We start from the raw sequence: 15,281 nt of genomic DNA, 5'->3' as shown, positions 1-15,281 counted from the left end.
AGTGATTCCAACTTGTTACAATTCTTTTAAAATTAAGATCAAACCATTGCTATCTTGTCTCTTTCCATACAGTATATCTAGGGCTACATTATTTTTTTTTCATCTTTGTTTTGTTGAATACGGACTCAAACCTTGTTTCAATATAGTCATGCAAACGACAAAAAGTCGATTCTGTAAGGCAGTAATTCTCGGTTTTCTTGACTTAAGATGTCAATCAGAAGATTATTGACACATTTTATATGGAAAATAAAATTTAAAAAAACCCCACTTGTCCTTAAGTTAAACGTAAGAAAATTTAGGGGGACGTATGCACTAGATGATGTAATCCTACACACATACATATATACAGTGGGGGGAAATAAATATTCGTACATGTCAAAATTCTTTATTTATTTAATTTCTAATGAACATAAATGGGATATATCAATACTATATTTGCATACACATACAAAAACTAAGAATATGCAAAAGAAACTAATAAATTAGAGTAACTAATGAATTTATATACAATTATAATTATTTAGGGGTGAAAAAAGTATTCGTACAGAACATAAATAACTGATAATTCTGATTTAATACTTCGTAGCATAACCATTATTCAGTTCTACTTCAACCAATCTCTTCTTGCATTTCTTAATCAATGACTCGCATGTTTCTCTAGGAATTTTTTCCCATTCTTCTTGACAAATTTTCTTCAAATCTGGAATGCACATTGGGGCTCTTGAATGAGTTTTAATTTTCAAATAATGCCACAAATTTTCAATGGGGTTCAAGTCAAGTGACTGGCTTGGCCATTCTAATAATTTTATATTGTGATTGACAATCCATTTTTGGTAGATTTCGCCGTGTGCTTAGGGTCGATATCCTGTTGTAAAACCCCTGTTGTATATAAATTTATTAGTTTCTTTTGCATATTATTAGTTTATGTATGTGTATGCAGTATAGTATTGGTATATCCCATTTATGTTCATTAAAAATTAAATAAAGAATTTTGACATGTATGAATATTTATTTCCTCCCACTGTAGAGGTAAATGGTAGAATGCTGAAATTTGAAACCAATTTAATAATCCACTAAGCTTCCAGCAATGACCATCCTGTCTTTTTCCTGTTCTGGAAACTCTGGACTACATTATAGTCTTTTAACAGAATATGAAGACTTGGCTGTTATTTCTAGCAAGTCAATCGACCATGTAATAGTTCCATTGTTTTTATGGTAATGAGAGTGGCGACAACTCAATTTACACAGCTGTCAACAAAAGTAGGTGCCATATCATCTCAGAATGTGGCCTGAAATACTAGCTACCCTGTTCCATTAGGATTTGTCTTTCATTCATGAATGCTGTAACCCCTGAAATTTGTACATTGAAGCTGAAAGTTGATGTATTATCTCATACACCAAAAATGTATCTATTCCAACAGACAATGCTTAAACTCTTGTTATTTTGATCTTCTACACAGCCTCTGCCATAACAACACCCACAAGACGGATCTTTCAACTCGGTGACCCTTTCTAAGGTAAAATCTGGAATTGGAAAAAAACTGATGACTGTTTATGCCAGCAACAACTTTAAATCAAAATGGCAGTTCCTGGATTAGGGATTAATATCAACAGCTGCAAAGAAACCTTTTTAATAGAATTCTATAAATAATAAAATCAAAAAGAAAAACTGTTTTTCTTTTAATTCTTTAATAAAATATTATGAAGCAATGAATTCTTTGGCATTAGTGTGGTGAAATATCTTCATGTGTTTGTCAGCACCACCAGACAACATAAGTTCAGGAATCGACCAGTCCACTGCAAGAATCTTTTCCTCATGACCTGTCATGTTATACAGTGGAGCTTTTGGACTGGAAAAAACACAAATGTATAAAACAGATAAATAACAATACAAGAATAGTCTTTCAACCTTTAGCATTCAGATTACTCTGTCAAATGTTATATTTATTTATTCAGACTGTTTTGAGACTGCAATGATGCGAGTGTTTATTTTTAGAAGACATTGTAAGGTAGGTGTGAAAGGCCAGATCTGACCAGTTTGAACATAAACTCAGAATATTTGGGCCAGATGTGGCTGGTTTAAATAAATTGTTAAAGGTTTGAATTATAAGAAAGGAAAGAAAAAACTGGGAGTAGAATGAGGTGTTCTAACTAATATTCATGCTTTTTAACCTTTCTGTATAGCAGTAAGTTATTGGCATCCATCATAGACAGGGATGGTCACCATATCTTTTATTTGTTTCACACACAGGATTGCAACTATGCTAGGGAACCATTTTCAAGGGTTTAGTTGAACAGGTTGACTGCAGTACTTATTTTAAAGTCTGGTATGTATTTAATCAGTCTCTTTTGCTGAACCTCTAAGTGGGGAGCAGGAACAAACACAGAGATACACACATGTATGTCTATACATGACAGGCCTCCACACAGTTTCTGTCATCTAAATTCCCTCACAAGGCATTGATTGGCCCAGGGCTTATAGCAGAGGACAAATGTCCAAGATGCTGCACAAGGCTTTGCAACCGAAACCACATGGTCGTAAAGTGAGCTTCTTATTAACCAGACAACCAGGCCTGAAACCACTGAGAGCACCTTTAATTAAGAACATTAACCTTACAACGATAAAAGATATCTGGGTCTTAAGTTCCTAATTTCCATTACATAATTGTCCTAAAGAATAAAGTATGGAGATTAACTAAGCTAATGGATAATGATGCGAAAATTGCTGGACTTGTGCCAAAATAATGGATGGGGCTTTGTAGCAATATATTCATTCTGTACTCACCTTCGTACGTCCCACAGTTTTAATAGCATGTCATATGAACCTGAGATGAAGTGGTTTTCACTGTTGGGTGACCAGCATACACTGGACACCCACCCTCGATGGGAAGAGAAACTGTTCTTGACTATTGCACCCTCTGCAGACAAGAAAATAACAGAAATTGGCACGTGTAAACAGAAAATGACATCATCGTGCTTTTGCACACACACCGTTGAACTTGAAGATAACTAGATTGAGAGTTACACACACAATCAAATACGAAGAGAGAGTTTTACACATTAAAAAAAAAAAACAAATGAAAGAACATACATATATATCTTTGCTGTCCACACAGACCACATCAAATATCTCATATCTCCCACTCTACAACAGACAATATCCATACTATTATAGCCTAAAAGAAATGTTACATTTCACATTTTACTACCCAAATCACACATCCTAAAAATGTCACACCTGCATTTTGCAGTTCACAACTCACTTCAAAATAAATGTGAATCATTGATATATATTTAGACTGGAGCCTGGTGTTGCCATCCAGTTTCACCAGTCCTCAGTCAAATCATCCAACCCATGCTAGCATGGAAAGCGGATGTTAAACGATGATGATGATGATGATGATATATATGAGAGAGAGAGAGAGAGAGAGAGAGAGATAGAGAGAGAAAGAGATAGAGAGATAAGGAAAGGCCACAAACCATTTGTTCTATGGTCCCAGAGACGAATGTGTCGATCAGCAGATCCTGTGATAATCAATTGGTTCAGAGGAGAATAAGCAAGGTCGAGGAAAACTTTTGATCCTTGCTGCAAAGATAATGGTGAGAATAAGTTGACATGCGTTGGGTATGATGGTGGCAGAGCAGAGTCACGTAAGTCTTTCAAATGAAAAATACAGAAGAGAAGAGAGTGTGTGTGGGTGGGTGGGTGTAAACTGGTTTTACTTTTGTTGAGGAAACACCTTTCATGGTTGTCATTTTGTTTCTACTAAAATAGGATGTTGAAACTGAGGTAAAAAAGATTTGTGCCACATCCCCATCTTTGCAGCCTCTCAATACAGTAATATATACTCATTCTGTACTCACCTTCGTACGTCCCACAGTTTTAATAGCATGTGTATGTCTGCCACCACTGCTTGGTAACTGGGGGTGTTGGTGTGTTTATATCCCTGTCACTTAGCAAAGGAGACTGACAGAATAAGTTCCAGGCTTACTATTGATGTGTTGTAGGTCAGCTAATGAATAATGATGTGAAAATTGCTGGACTTGTGCCAAAATAATGGATAATAAATCCTTAAGAAGTCCGATGGACTCCCATTCTCTTTCTAGGAGAGTGATGTTGGAATTTCTGCTCTTCTAGAAAATAGTCTCACATGAATAACTAAATACATTCTCTCCAGAGAATGAACACTTGTTGGCACCGTAAGCTCTTGCTCGTGGCACACAGCCACATATTTTCAAAGACAGACCGACAAACCAAAGTATTTCATTTTGTCTCATGCAGAAAGACAGTTTCCCCTTGACTCCACAGAAGGAAACGTATAAATCCGTTTCGAGAGGGGCAGGTGAAGACAACTTCTTTTAACACCAGATAAAGGAACACTCAACCCCTTTTTACCAGAGAGAGTGAGAGATGCAAAGAACCGACTTCTATTTATTTATACCAGAGAAAGAGAGAGAGTATGTGCTTTAGTAGCGGTCATCTCTTGGCCACAGAGAACTGGACAGATGTCCCCTTTGCTTTGGGATGGGTGTCGTACTGACACTCTTCTATTCACTCAACAATCACAAACTCCCTCACATCTAAATTCATTCACATAGCAAGCGTAAACTATTGGTATACAAATCTTTTATTTTTTGCTTGTTTTAGTTATTAGACCGTGGCCATGGTGGGGCACACCCTTCAAGAAATTTTAGTCAAATGAATCAACCCCAGTACCATTTTATAAAGACCAGTATTTATACTATCAGTCTCATTTGCTAAGTTACGGGGATATAAACACACCAACACCCCCAGTTATCAAGCAGTGGTGGCAGACACACACACACACACACAAATATATATATATATGACAGGCTTCTTTCAGTTTCTGTCTACCAAATCCTCTCACAAGGCTTTGGTTGACCCAAGGCTATAGTAAAATCCACTTGCTCATGCAGTGGGACTGAACCTGGAACCATGTGGTTGAGAAGCAAGCTTCTTCCCATACAGCCATGCCTGTACACTGATAAATACCTAAATATCTTCAATAAACAAGAAAAATAAAATGAATTCAAAATCAAAAAAGGCAAAGCAAATAAATGTTACCATTGTAGTTAAACATTCAGCTTTTTCCAGATCCCAAATCTTCATTGTGTGGTCCCAGGATGCAGTACAGATTTGATTACGGTCCACCCAACATAGGGATGATATTCCCTCTGAGTGACCAGCCAGTGTTAGCAGGGGAACCTAAGGAAGGAAAATAATAATAATAATGAATGTTTTTAGGCGAAAGGCCAAGACTTTTGAGGAAAGGGGACAAACTGATAAAACTGACCCCAGAACTTAACAAGTAGACCATTAAGTGACCCTGGAGGAATGAAAAATAAAGACAACTTCAACAGGATTTGAACTCAGACACAAAGAGCCAGGGAAAAAAAAACTGTAAAGCATTTTTCTAATGGTCTTATTCTGCCAATCCATCCCAATAATAATAATAATAATAATAATAATAATAATAATAATAATAATAATCATCTTTTCTACTCTAGGCACAAGGCCCGAAATTTTTGGGGAGGAGGCCAGTCAATTAGATCAACCCCAATATGCAACTGGTACTTAATTTATCGACCTCAAAAGAATGAAAGACAAAGTCGACCATGACAGAATTTGAACTCAGAACAAAGACAAACGTAATACCGCTAAGCATTTCGCCTGGCATGCTAACATTTCTTATTTCTTTATTACCTGCAAGGGGCTTAAACATAGAGGGGACAAACAAGGACAGACAGAGGGTTTAAGTCGATTACATCGACCTCAGTGCGTAACTGGTACTTAATTTATCAACCCTGAAAGGATGAAAGGCAAAGTCGACCTCGGCGGAATTTGAACTCGGAACGTAGTGCCAGACAGAATACCACTAAAGCATTTCGACCAGCATGCTAATGTTTCTGCCAGCTCCTCGCCACCTTATTAACCTAGAACTATAATCCTATAAAATGTGTTTTTTTTTAAAAACTGTCCCCAAGTCTACAATCAAGTAGATCCACTTACTCTTAACTCTGCTTTATAACCACAGATTTTCTTCTTCTTCACCAAGTTCACCTCTTCATCTTGTGTTGTCTCGGCTGTGTTGTCATCAACAACTGGAAAAGCAAAGACATTATTATAATCTGTTGTTACTATCATTATTAGAGGATAATGGATTAGCATAATTGATAGAGCAACAGGAAAATACTCAGAAGCATTCAGTTAAGTTTTTGTTCTAAGTTCAGTTCCTACTGCAGCAAACCTTCACCATCATCCTTTCTGGGGTTATTACAAGAAAGAGCCATCTAAGAATTGGAATATTAATGTAACTCTCTCTCACCATTAACAGTATTGTTGTTCCAACGTCCACTTTTCCATGCTTGCATGGGTCAGAAGGAGTTTATTGATGCAGATTTTCTGTTGCTAGATGCCCTTCCTGTCACAAACCCTCATGTTTCCAAATAAGGTAATAGTTCATGATAGCCAGACATGTTTTTTGCAGAATATTGGAAATACATGGCATTTATTTATAACAATCACACAATGATAAGATAAGGAGACACAAACACCACAACAGGCTTCTTACAGTTTCCATCTACTAAATTCACTCACAAGGGTCAATGGTCAACTCGAGGCCCTTGCAGAAGACACATGCCCAATGTGCCACAGGGTGGGACTGAACTTGAAACCTTGTGGTTGACAAGCGAACTTCTTAACCACACAGACACACCTGCGCCTCCTCCTCCACAAACCTATGATCTTGTGCCAATGTTAGAAGTTGTTGTTATTAAAATGTAGTGGATGGGAGAATCGGTAGAGCATCAGGCAAAATGCTTGCAGTATTTAGTTACATCCCTTTAGGTTCACAGTTCAATTCTCACCTGGATCAGCCTTCGGTTGCATTCTATTGACGTTGGTGAATCCATCATCTTCATCATTCCAGCATAGGAAATGGATGTCAAATGATGATGATAATGCTAAAATCTTTGCTTTATCACTTTTCCATAATTACAGAGATGAGACAAAATTCCTCAAGGCAGATTTTACATTGCCAAATATCACTCTTGTTGCCCACCTTTACTAGCAAGGCAGAGGACACAACTCAATGACTGCACTTTTTTCACAGAAACGACCCTGCTTATATGACAGTGACATTTGCTTACAAGTAGCTCAAGAACGCAAACTCATACTATCCATACATATATACAGGAAAGGCTTCTCTCATTTTCCATCTACCAAATCCACTCACAATAAAACATTCATTACTAACCTGTAGACCAGATTTTCAGCATATTGTCCCAGGAACCACTGCAGATCTACAAGATACCAAAAAGAAATGAAATGAAATACCTAGATTAGTTGTGGTGGTGGTTGAGGTTTACATTGACAATAATACGAGGAACACCAGTGGACCTTAAGGAGAACAACCCTGCTTGTATGACAGTGATGCTCATTTACAACCACTACATGATGTATAGACAAGGGTACACAAACACACACACATACACATATGATGGGCTTCTTTTTAGTCTCCATTTACCAAATTCACTCACAAGGCTTTGGTTGACCTAAGGCTAGAGTAGAAGACGCATGCCAAAAGTGCCACACAGTGGAACTGAAACTAAAGACTACATGATTAGGAAGCAACCTTCTTAACCACACAACCATGTTGGCATATATGTCCAGAAAAGAGACGAGATGCTCAAAGCTAGAATGCCTTTAACTATGTCTGCTTGATCAGGTCTGACCAAGGGCTAAACAACAGTAACAGTGGCAGCATCCTTATCGTTGCTCCTATTCTTGCTAGCCACCATTTATTATATAATCCTTACTCCAAAATCTATTTTAGTCAACCAGACAATATTCAGTGAGGCCCCAGAGGGATAAATCTAGTAAAAGCCATCTGAACTTACCCTTGTTTTGGTGTGGTCCACTGCCACACAATCCACACTGGCCGAATGACCACGACACACATAATTGCATTTCACTTCTTTGGTTTTGGGATTCCACTGCCACAGTAGCAGTGTTTGGTCATGGGATCCAGTGACAAATTCACAGACAGGACTTTCGTCTTTTTTAATGTAGTTTTGTAGTTTGTTAGAATTTCAGCCAAAACCAGGAAAAACATGGAAGAAGAAACAAGAAATCAATGTAAATATCAAACAACAAAGTAATACTACCACCCCATCCGACCCTACACTTGCTCTCTTTCTCCGTCTGTTAACCCACAAATACCTCACAAGCATATGCAATCAGTGTAACAGCCAGAGTTGCTAAGTCAAAATTTAAAAAAAGCATTATTTCTGTCCCCTCTATATCTTTTATATTTCAACTGGCACAAAGCCTATCATCACCACTCCCAGCCGAGGGGATTTTGTCTTGCAAGATACTTGGTGACTCTGTCAGTGCTGGTACCATGTAAAAAGCACCCAGTACACTTTGTAAAGTGGTTGACATTAGGAAGGGCATCCAGCCGTAGAAACCAAGCCAAAACAAACAATGGAACCTGGTGCAGCTCTTATAAAATCCATGACAGCATGGAAAACAGACACTAAAATAAAAAAAATGACCATTTCAATAGTTAAAAGGCACTAATCATTTAACGTCCGCCTTCCATGCTAGCATGGGTTGGACGATTTGACTGAGGACTGGCGAAACCAGATGGCTACACCAGACTCCAATCTGATCTGGCAGAGTTTCTACAGCTGGATGCCCTTCCAAATGCAAACCACTCCGAGAGTGTAGTGGGTGCTTTTAGGTGCCACCGGCACAAAGGCTAGTCAAGTGGTACTGGCAACGGCTACGCTCAAATGGTGTTTTTTACGTGCCACCTGCACAGGAGTCAGTCCAATGTTTTGTCCCCATGCCACCGGCACAAGTGCCAGTAAGGCAAAGCTGGAAACGATGCTTTTTACATGCCACTGGTACGGAAGCGAGACCGCTGCTCTGGCAGTGATCCCGCTCAGATGGTGCTGTTAGTGCTCCACTGGTACAGGTGCCAGTCATCGAATTTGGTCCAGTCTCAATCTCACTTGCCCCAACAGGTCTTCGCAAGCTGAGTTTAGTGCCCAATGAAGGAAGGTTGGCATGGGTGCCAGTCAACGAATTTGGTTCAATTTTTGATTTCGATTTCACTTGCCTCAACAGGTCTTCGCAAGAAGGGTTTTGTGTCCAAAGAAGGAAAGGTACGCATAAGTGGGCTGGCTATGGCTAAATACTCTCTCCACATCAGCATTTACTTGTGGTAAAACGAGAAGTGTGAGAGCAAAGTAAAAATACGCAGGGGCATAAACAAAGAATTTTTGTGCTGATACTAGTAAAAGGCACTAAACCGGCAACTCAAGAAACATCCTTAATTATAGAATACATTTAAAAGACTTACCATGTTTTATCCAAGACACACACAAAACCGGTGCTGTGTGTCCAGATATTGTCTTTAAGTTGACACCCTCTTTGTTCCAAATATGAATAGTGTTGTCATAGCAACCTGATAATATACTGAAGGTAAAAGAAAATATTATAAAAATAAGCAACAAAAATGCGAAGATATAAATTAAATGTTAATTCTTCACGTAGCACAAATTATATAGGGCTGTGTGAACTACCACAAGATCTACAGAGCTATGTCATCATCAAACGGTTCCATAGAACTTTTCAATGCTACAAGGATACATAGAGCTACATCAAGTAGAACAACTACATATAAAGCTTTGTCAAGCACTACAAGGTTATAGGGAGTGTGACTTCTAACCATGGCCTTACGTTGACTAATAAATTCAGATCATCATCATTTAATGTCCACTTTCCATGATGGCATGAATTGGACAGTTTGACTGAGGACTGGCAAGCCAGAAGGCTGCACCAAACTCAATCCAATCTAGCAAAGTTTCTACAGCTGGATGCCCTTCCTAACGCCAACCACTGAGTGTAGTGGGTGCTTTTTACATGCCACCGGCACAGGGGCCAGTCAGGCAGTACTAGCATTGACCACGTTTGAATGCCACCTGCACGGGAGCCAGTCAGGCGGCACTGGAAACAACTACGCTCGAATGATGCTTTTTATGTACCACCAGCTTGAGAGCCATTCAGGCGGCACTGGTATGGGAGCCAGTCAGGCGGCACTGGCAATGACCACGCTCGAATGATGCTTTTTATGTGCCACCAGCACAGGAGCCAGTCAGGCGGTACTGGCATCAACCATGCTCAAATGGTGTTTTTTACGTGCCACCAGCATGGGAGCCAGTCAGATGGCACTGGCATCGACCACATTGGTATGGTGTATTTTATGTGCCACCAGTACAGGAGCCAGTCTGGAGGGACTGGCATCGACCATGCTTGAATGTATTTCTATGGCAAACGTGGCTGTATGGTAAAGAAGACTGCTTCCCAACTATAGGGTTTCAGTTTCAATCCCACAGTGTGACACTTTGGGCAAGTGTCTTCTACTATATCCTCAGGCCAACCAAAAGAAGCCCTATTTGTGTGTGTGTTAGTGTCTCCTTGCTTTGACATTGTGTGATAGTTGTAAGCAAGTGTTATTGTCATTCGAGCAGTGACCTTCATTCCCAATCTTCTGTGAAACATGTCTGGCCATGAGAAAAACAGCTTTAATTATAAAAATAAAGTAAATGTTTTTAAAACATTGAATAACTATTGATGGGGGTCCACTGGAGTAAAATTGGAATCAAAAAGGGTCAAAAGGTAAAAACTGTTTGAGAACCACTGGTGTGAAGGACAGAACCAGGAAAAAAAATAAAAGGATCACAGAGTGAGAAGAGGAGGAAGAGCATGTAGGGAGTAACTTACTATTGTTTCCCTCCATGGATACAGCTGACCCAGTCATCATGGACAAGGGAATCTTCAGGCTGGGGTGCTGGGTGTCTCTCGAGGTATTCTACTTCAATAACATCTTCCTGAAAATTAAAAAAATTGTATAGTTGAACTGTAAATTTTATACAGGAAAATACACTTGTGCAATGTCAGTGTGCATGTATGAGAGAGTGTAAACATCTTGAGAGGAAAGTTGGACATAAGAGGCATCAGATGTGGTGTGCAAGTATGGTATGGTCATGTGATGCATATGGATGAGGACAGTTGTGTAAAGAAGTGCTGATCTCTAACTGAGGAGGGAACCTGTGATAGAGATAGACCCAGGAAGACATGGAATGAGGTAGTGAAGCATGATCTTTGAACTTTTGGCCTCATAGAGGCAATGATTGGTGACCAAGACCTTTGGCAATATGCTGTGCTTGAGAAGACCCATCGAGCCAAGTGAAATCGTAATAGTGGCCAATGCTGGTGTCACGTAACTGGCACCCATGCCAGTGGCATGTAAAAGGCATCTTTTGAGCATTGAGGTGTTACACGAAAAGCACCTTCGAGTGTTGGGCCTCATGGAGGCACTGACATATGACCGAGACCTTTGGTATTATGCCATGCTTGAAAAGACTTATCAAGCCAAGTGACATCATAGTTGTGGCAGATACTGGTGTCACGCCAGTGGCACGTAAAAGCACCTATTACACTCTTGGAGTGGTTCATGTTAGGAAAGGCATCCAGCTGTAGAAAACCATACCAAATCAAACTCCTGAGTTCCTTTTGAGTGTTGGGCATCATCGAGGCAAAGTGGTTGAGTTCCTTTTGAGTGTTGGGCCTCATGAAGGCAAGGTAGATGAATTCCTTACGAGCAGGCCTCACGGACTGAGATGGCTGAGTTCCTTCCAAGCGTTGGGCCTCATGGAAGCAAAGTGGCTGAGCACCTTTCAAGTGTTGGGCCTCACAGAGGCAATGACCTTTGACATTATGTCGTGCTTGAGAAGAAGACCTATCAAGCCAAGCAAAATCAGTTGTCACAGATACCGATGTCATTGCAAATGGCACCCATGCTGGTGGCATGTAAAAGCACCCATTACACTCTCAGAGTGGTTGGCATTAGGAAGGACATCCAGCCGTAGAAAACCATGCCAAATCAGGCTGGAGTCCGGTGCAGCTTTCCAGCCCAGTCAAACTGTCCAACCCATGCCAGCATGGACAAAAGATGTATGATAATGATGATGATCTATATGTATATCATCATCATCATCATCATCATGAAGGGTTGGACAATTTGGCCAGAGCTGGCAAGCAGAACTGCACCAGGTTCCGGTCTGATTTGGCTTGGTTTCTACAGCTGGATGCCCTTCCTAACACCACTTTACAGCGTGTGCTGGGTACTTTTAATGTGGCACTAGCAAGTATAGCTGTGTGGTAAGAAGTTCTCTCCCCAACATCCGACAAGATGGTTCTAGGTTCAGTCCCACTGCATGATACCTTCAGTTAAGTGTCTTCTACTATAGCCCTGGGCCAATCAAAGCCTTGTGAGAGCATCTGGAGATGGAAACTGAAAGAGGCCCACTGTGTGTGTGTGTGTGTGTATGTACTTATAGTGGTGTCTGTGGTGGTGTTACTGGTTGCATAAATGGTGGTAGTGTTTGTGGTGATGATGATGGTTGTATCATTGTATCTGTTGTGATGTGAGTGGCTGCATCAGTGATGGTGGTGGTGGTGATTGGTTGCAGTGGTGTTGGTCACAGCCGAATGACAAATACATTACTTACTGTGGAGATATTGCTTTGAACGAGGTGCTCAAGAAGAGTTGTGTGAAGGAATTCTCCTTTGATAAGGAAATCAAAGTCAACCAGCTTTGGTGTGTCAGTGAGGGCTTCTGGGAACATGAAACAGAAGACAGCAAACAAAGACATTAACGACACGTTATAGAGCAACATACAGAAGCTGGTTACCTTTTAAAACAAACATCCATAAATATATACAGACAATATATATACAGATATATACAGACAAATAAACATTACAAATGCAATGTAATACAAAGTATACACAACACATGAATATCATCAATAAATGTTCATGGCAGAATCGTTAGCACAGTGGACAAAATGCTTAATGGTATTTCCTCTTGGTTTTTTTATGTTCTAAGTTCAAATCCCACCACAGTCAACTTAACTTTTCATCCCTTCAGAGTCAATAAAATAAACTACTAGTCAAGTACTAGGGCCAATATAAACAATTTGTTCCCTCCCCTCAAAAATTGTTAGCCTTGAACCCTGAAATGGGCTGGGATTCCATTCAAAGCAAAGATTGTGATCTCAGTTACTTACACCATGGGAACCAAGTAACTGGAGCTTCTGAGGCCTTGGGGGTCAAAAAAAAAAAAAAAAGACAAAAAATGATGCTCTAATAACCCAGCCAGTCTGCTGCCAATAAAGGGAAAGACTTGACAGAAGTTTGAATAATGAGAATACCTTTTAGCAATCCATTGACAAGACTGTTCAGTTCTTTGACAGTGATTTTACTGGGGACAGAGAATGGAGCATCGGGAACTGAATACCTGTAATAAGAAAATGTGAGAAGAGGGTGAATGAGATAATGTAGTATGAGACGAAAAGAAGTCAAAACAAGAGCAACAAAACTCCTTTCAGCACCATTCAAATTAACACATTTTTAAATGTGTGTCATTGTTATAATGTATAAAACCTATGAAAACAAATGAGAAGGATAAGTGATTTTAACCCTTTAGCATTTAAACCAGCCATACGAGGCCCAAACTGGACAGATCCAGGCTCTCATACTTACCCTACAATGTCATTCTAAAAATAAACAATCAAACCATTGAAACCGAGAAGCTATGATAAACTGCAAGATTAACAGAAAACAATGCAAATAACTAAGCATTATATTTTATTAGAGTAATCTGGATGCTGAAGGGAAATGATTAAAAAAATTGTTTTACTTTATAAAACAGATTCCATAGATATGCATGTGTGTGTGTAATCACCCACCCTTTCCAATCCCTGATCCACTCCACTATATACATCACCTTGTAACTTGGGTGCACACCCCCTGCCATCTGTCACATCTTCACCATCTTTCTATCTTCTCCACTTGAGGACACCATGTCTCTTTTCTAATGCAAGGCACCTTTCTGTCCCTCAATACTACTCCCCCCACCCCATTTGAAGGGTCTTGTCCTGCTGCAAGTTACTTGGTAACCACACTGGTGCTGGTGCCATGTAAAAAGTACCCGGTACACTCTGTAAAATGGTTGGCATTAAGAAGGGCACCCAGCTATAGAAACCATACCAAAATGGACAGATGACTTTGGTGAAGTCTTCTGACTCGCCTGTTCCCATCAAACCGTCGTCCAACCCAAACCAGCATGCTAAATGGACGTAAAATGATGATTATATATATATATATGTATATATAAGCACCGTTCATACGTGGGTTGTTGCCAGTGCCGCCTGGCTGGCTCCCCATGTCGATATGGCACGTAAAAAGCACCATCCGAATGTGGTCGATGATGATGATGTATGTGTATATATATATATATATATATATATATATATATATATGGTCCAGCCCATACCAGCATAGAACAGAGAGATTAAGTAAACAAACCATTTAGATTAATGGTTAAGATTAAGTTGAAGGAATAGTCCATTGATTCCTGGTATTCCACAAATCCAAAAGTATCCAAGGAGTAATTGATACATTTAAACTAATTACAGTAATAAAATAAATGGATTTGAGTATTAATACATGGGTTTCAGCAGCAAAATTTATTATTAGCACATTATTATTATTATTATTATTATAATTATTATTCATAATCTCATAGTAGCCAAATTGCCAAATGGTTTCATGCCAGAAATGGAGAAGCTAATCCAGCAATTATCAGAAAGAATTGAATGAAACAGTATTTGGTTATCATGAGACTTTAATTAATAATAATAATAATAACAATCCTTTCTACTAAAGGCACAAGCCCTGAAATTAGGGAAGGGGGGTGTCGATTACATCGACACCCCACCCCACCCCCTATCTCACTGGTGCTTAATTTATCGACCCCGAAAGTCTAAGAGGTAAAGTCGACCCCGGCGGAATTTGAACTGAGAATGTAAGGACGGACGAAATGCTACTAAGCATTTTGTCCGGCGAGCTAACGGTTCTAAGTTCGCCGCCTTTAATAATAATAATAATAATAATAAATAGTAATAATAATATAGCGGAAACGCAATGAACAGAAACACAGTTTATGCATACAATTACAAATATATACATATTATACACAGTTTAATAAAACAAACGTTTAAATGAAAGAAAAAAAAGGTGTGAGTTGAAGTTGTTTGACAATTCAACCCTCAAATAAATTGCAAATAGTTTTTGTTCAACCGCAGGTCAGTCTGCTCGTACAGAATGACCATGGGACTAAAAT

General features: G+C 39.3%; 1 protein-coding gene across 2 annotated transcripts in view; it reads right to left on the bottom strand.

Annotated features, from left to right (window-relative positions):
• Positions 1–1,672: 1,672 nt before the first annotated feature.
• Positions 1,673–15,281, bottom strand: part of LOC106882734 (ribosome biogenesis protein WDR12 homolog) — a 103,036-nt gene continuing 89,427 nt past the window's right edge. For both annotated transcript variants that reach the window (XM_089358028.1, XM_089358027.1), the window contains 11 exons: positions 13,309–13,394; positions 12,604–12,710; positions 10,814–10,920; positions 9,390–9,505; positions 7,921–8,078; positions 7,278–7,323; positions 6,032–6,123; positions 5,087–5,227; positions 3,481–3,586; positions 2,786–2,918; positions 1,673–1,850 (listed from right to left, as the gene is read on the bottom strand). In XM_089358028.1, coding sequence (XP_089214154.1) covers positions 1,700–1,850; positions 2,786–2,918; positions 3,481–3,586; positions 5,087–5,227; positions 6,032–6,123; positions 7,278–7,323; positions 7,921–8,078; positions 9,390–9,505; positions 10,814–10,920; positions 12,604–12,710; positions 13,309–13,394 — 1,243 coding nt within the window. In that variant the 3' untranslated portion in view covers positions 1,673–1,699. The remainder of the gene's footprint in view (positions 1,851–2,785; positions 2,919–3,480; positions 3,587–5,086; positions 5,228–6,031; positions 6,124–7,277; positions 7,324–7,920; positions 8,079–9,389; positions 9,506–10,813; positions 10,921–12,603; positions 12,711–13,308; positions 13,395–15,281) is intronic.

This window comes from Octopus bimaculoides, chromosome 9, assembly GCF_046866305.1.
Source record: "Octopus bimaculoides isolate indiv1 chromosome 9, ASM4686630v1, whole genome shotgun sequence".
NCBI lineage: Eukaryota > Metazoa > Mollusca > Cephalopoda > Octopoda > Octopodidae > Octopus > Octopus bimaculoides.
The sequence above is the reverse complement of the archived record's forward strand: the minus strand, read 5'-3'. Positions and strand labels throughout refer to the sequence as shown.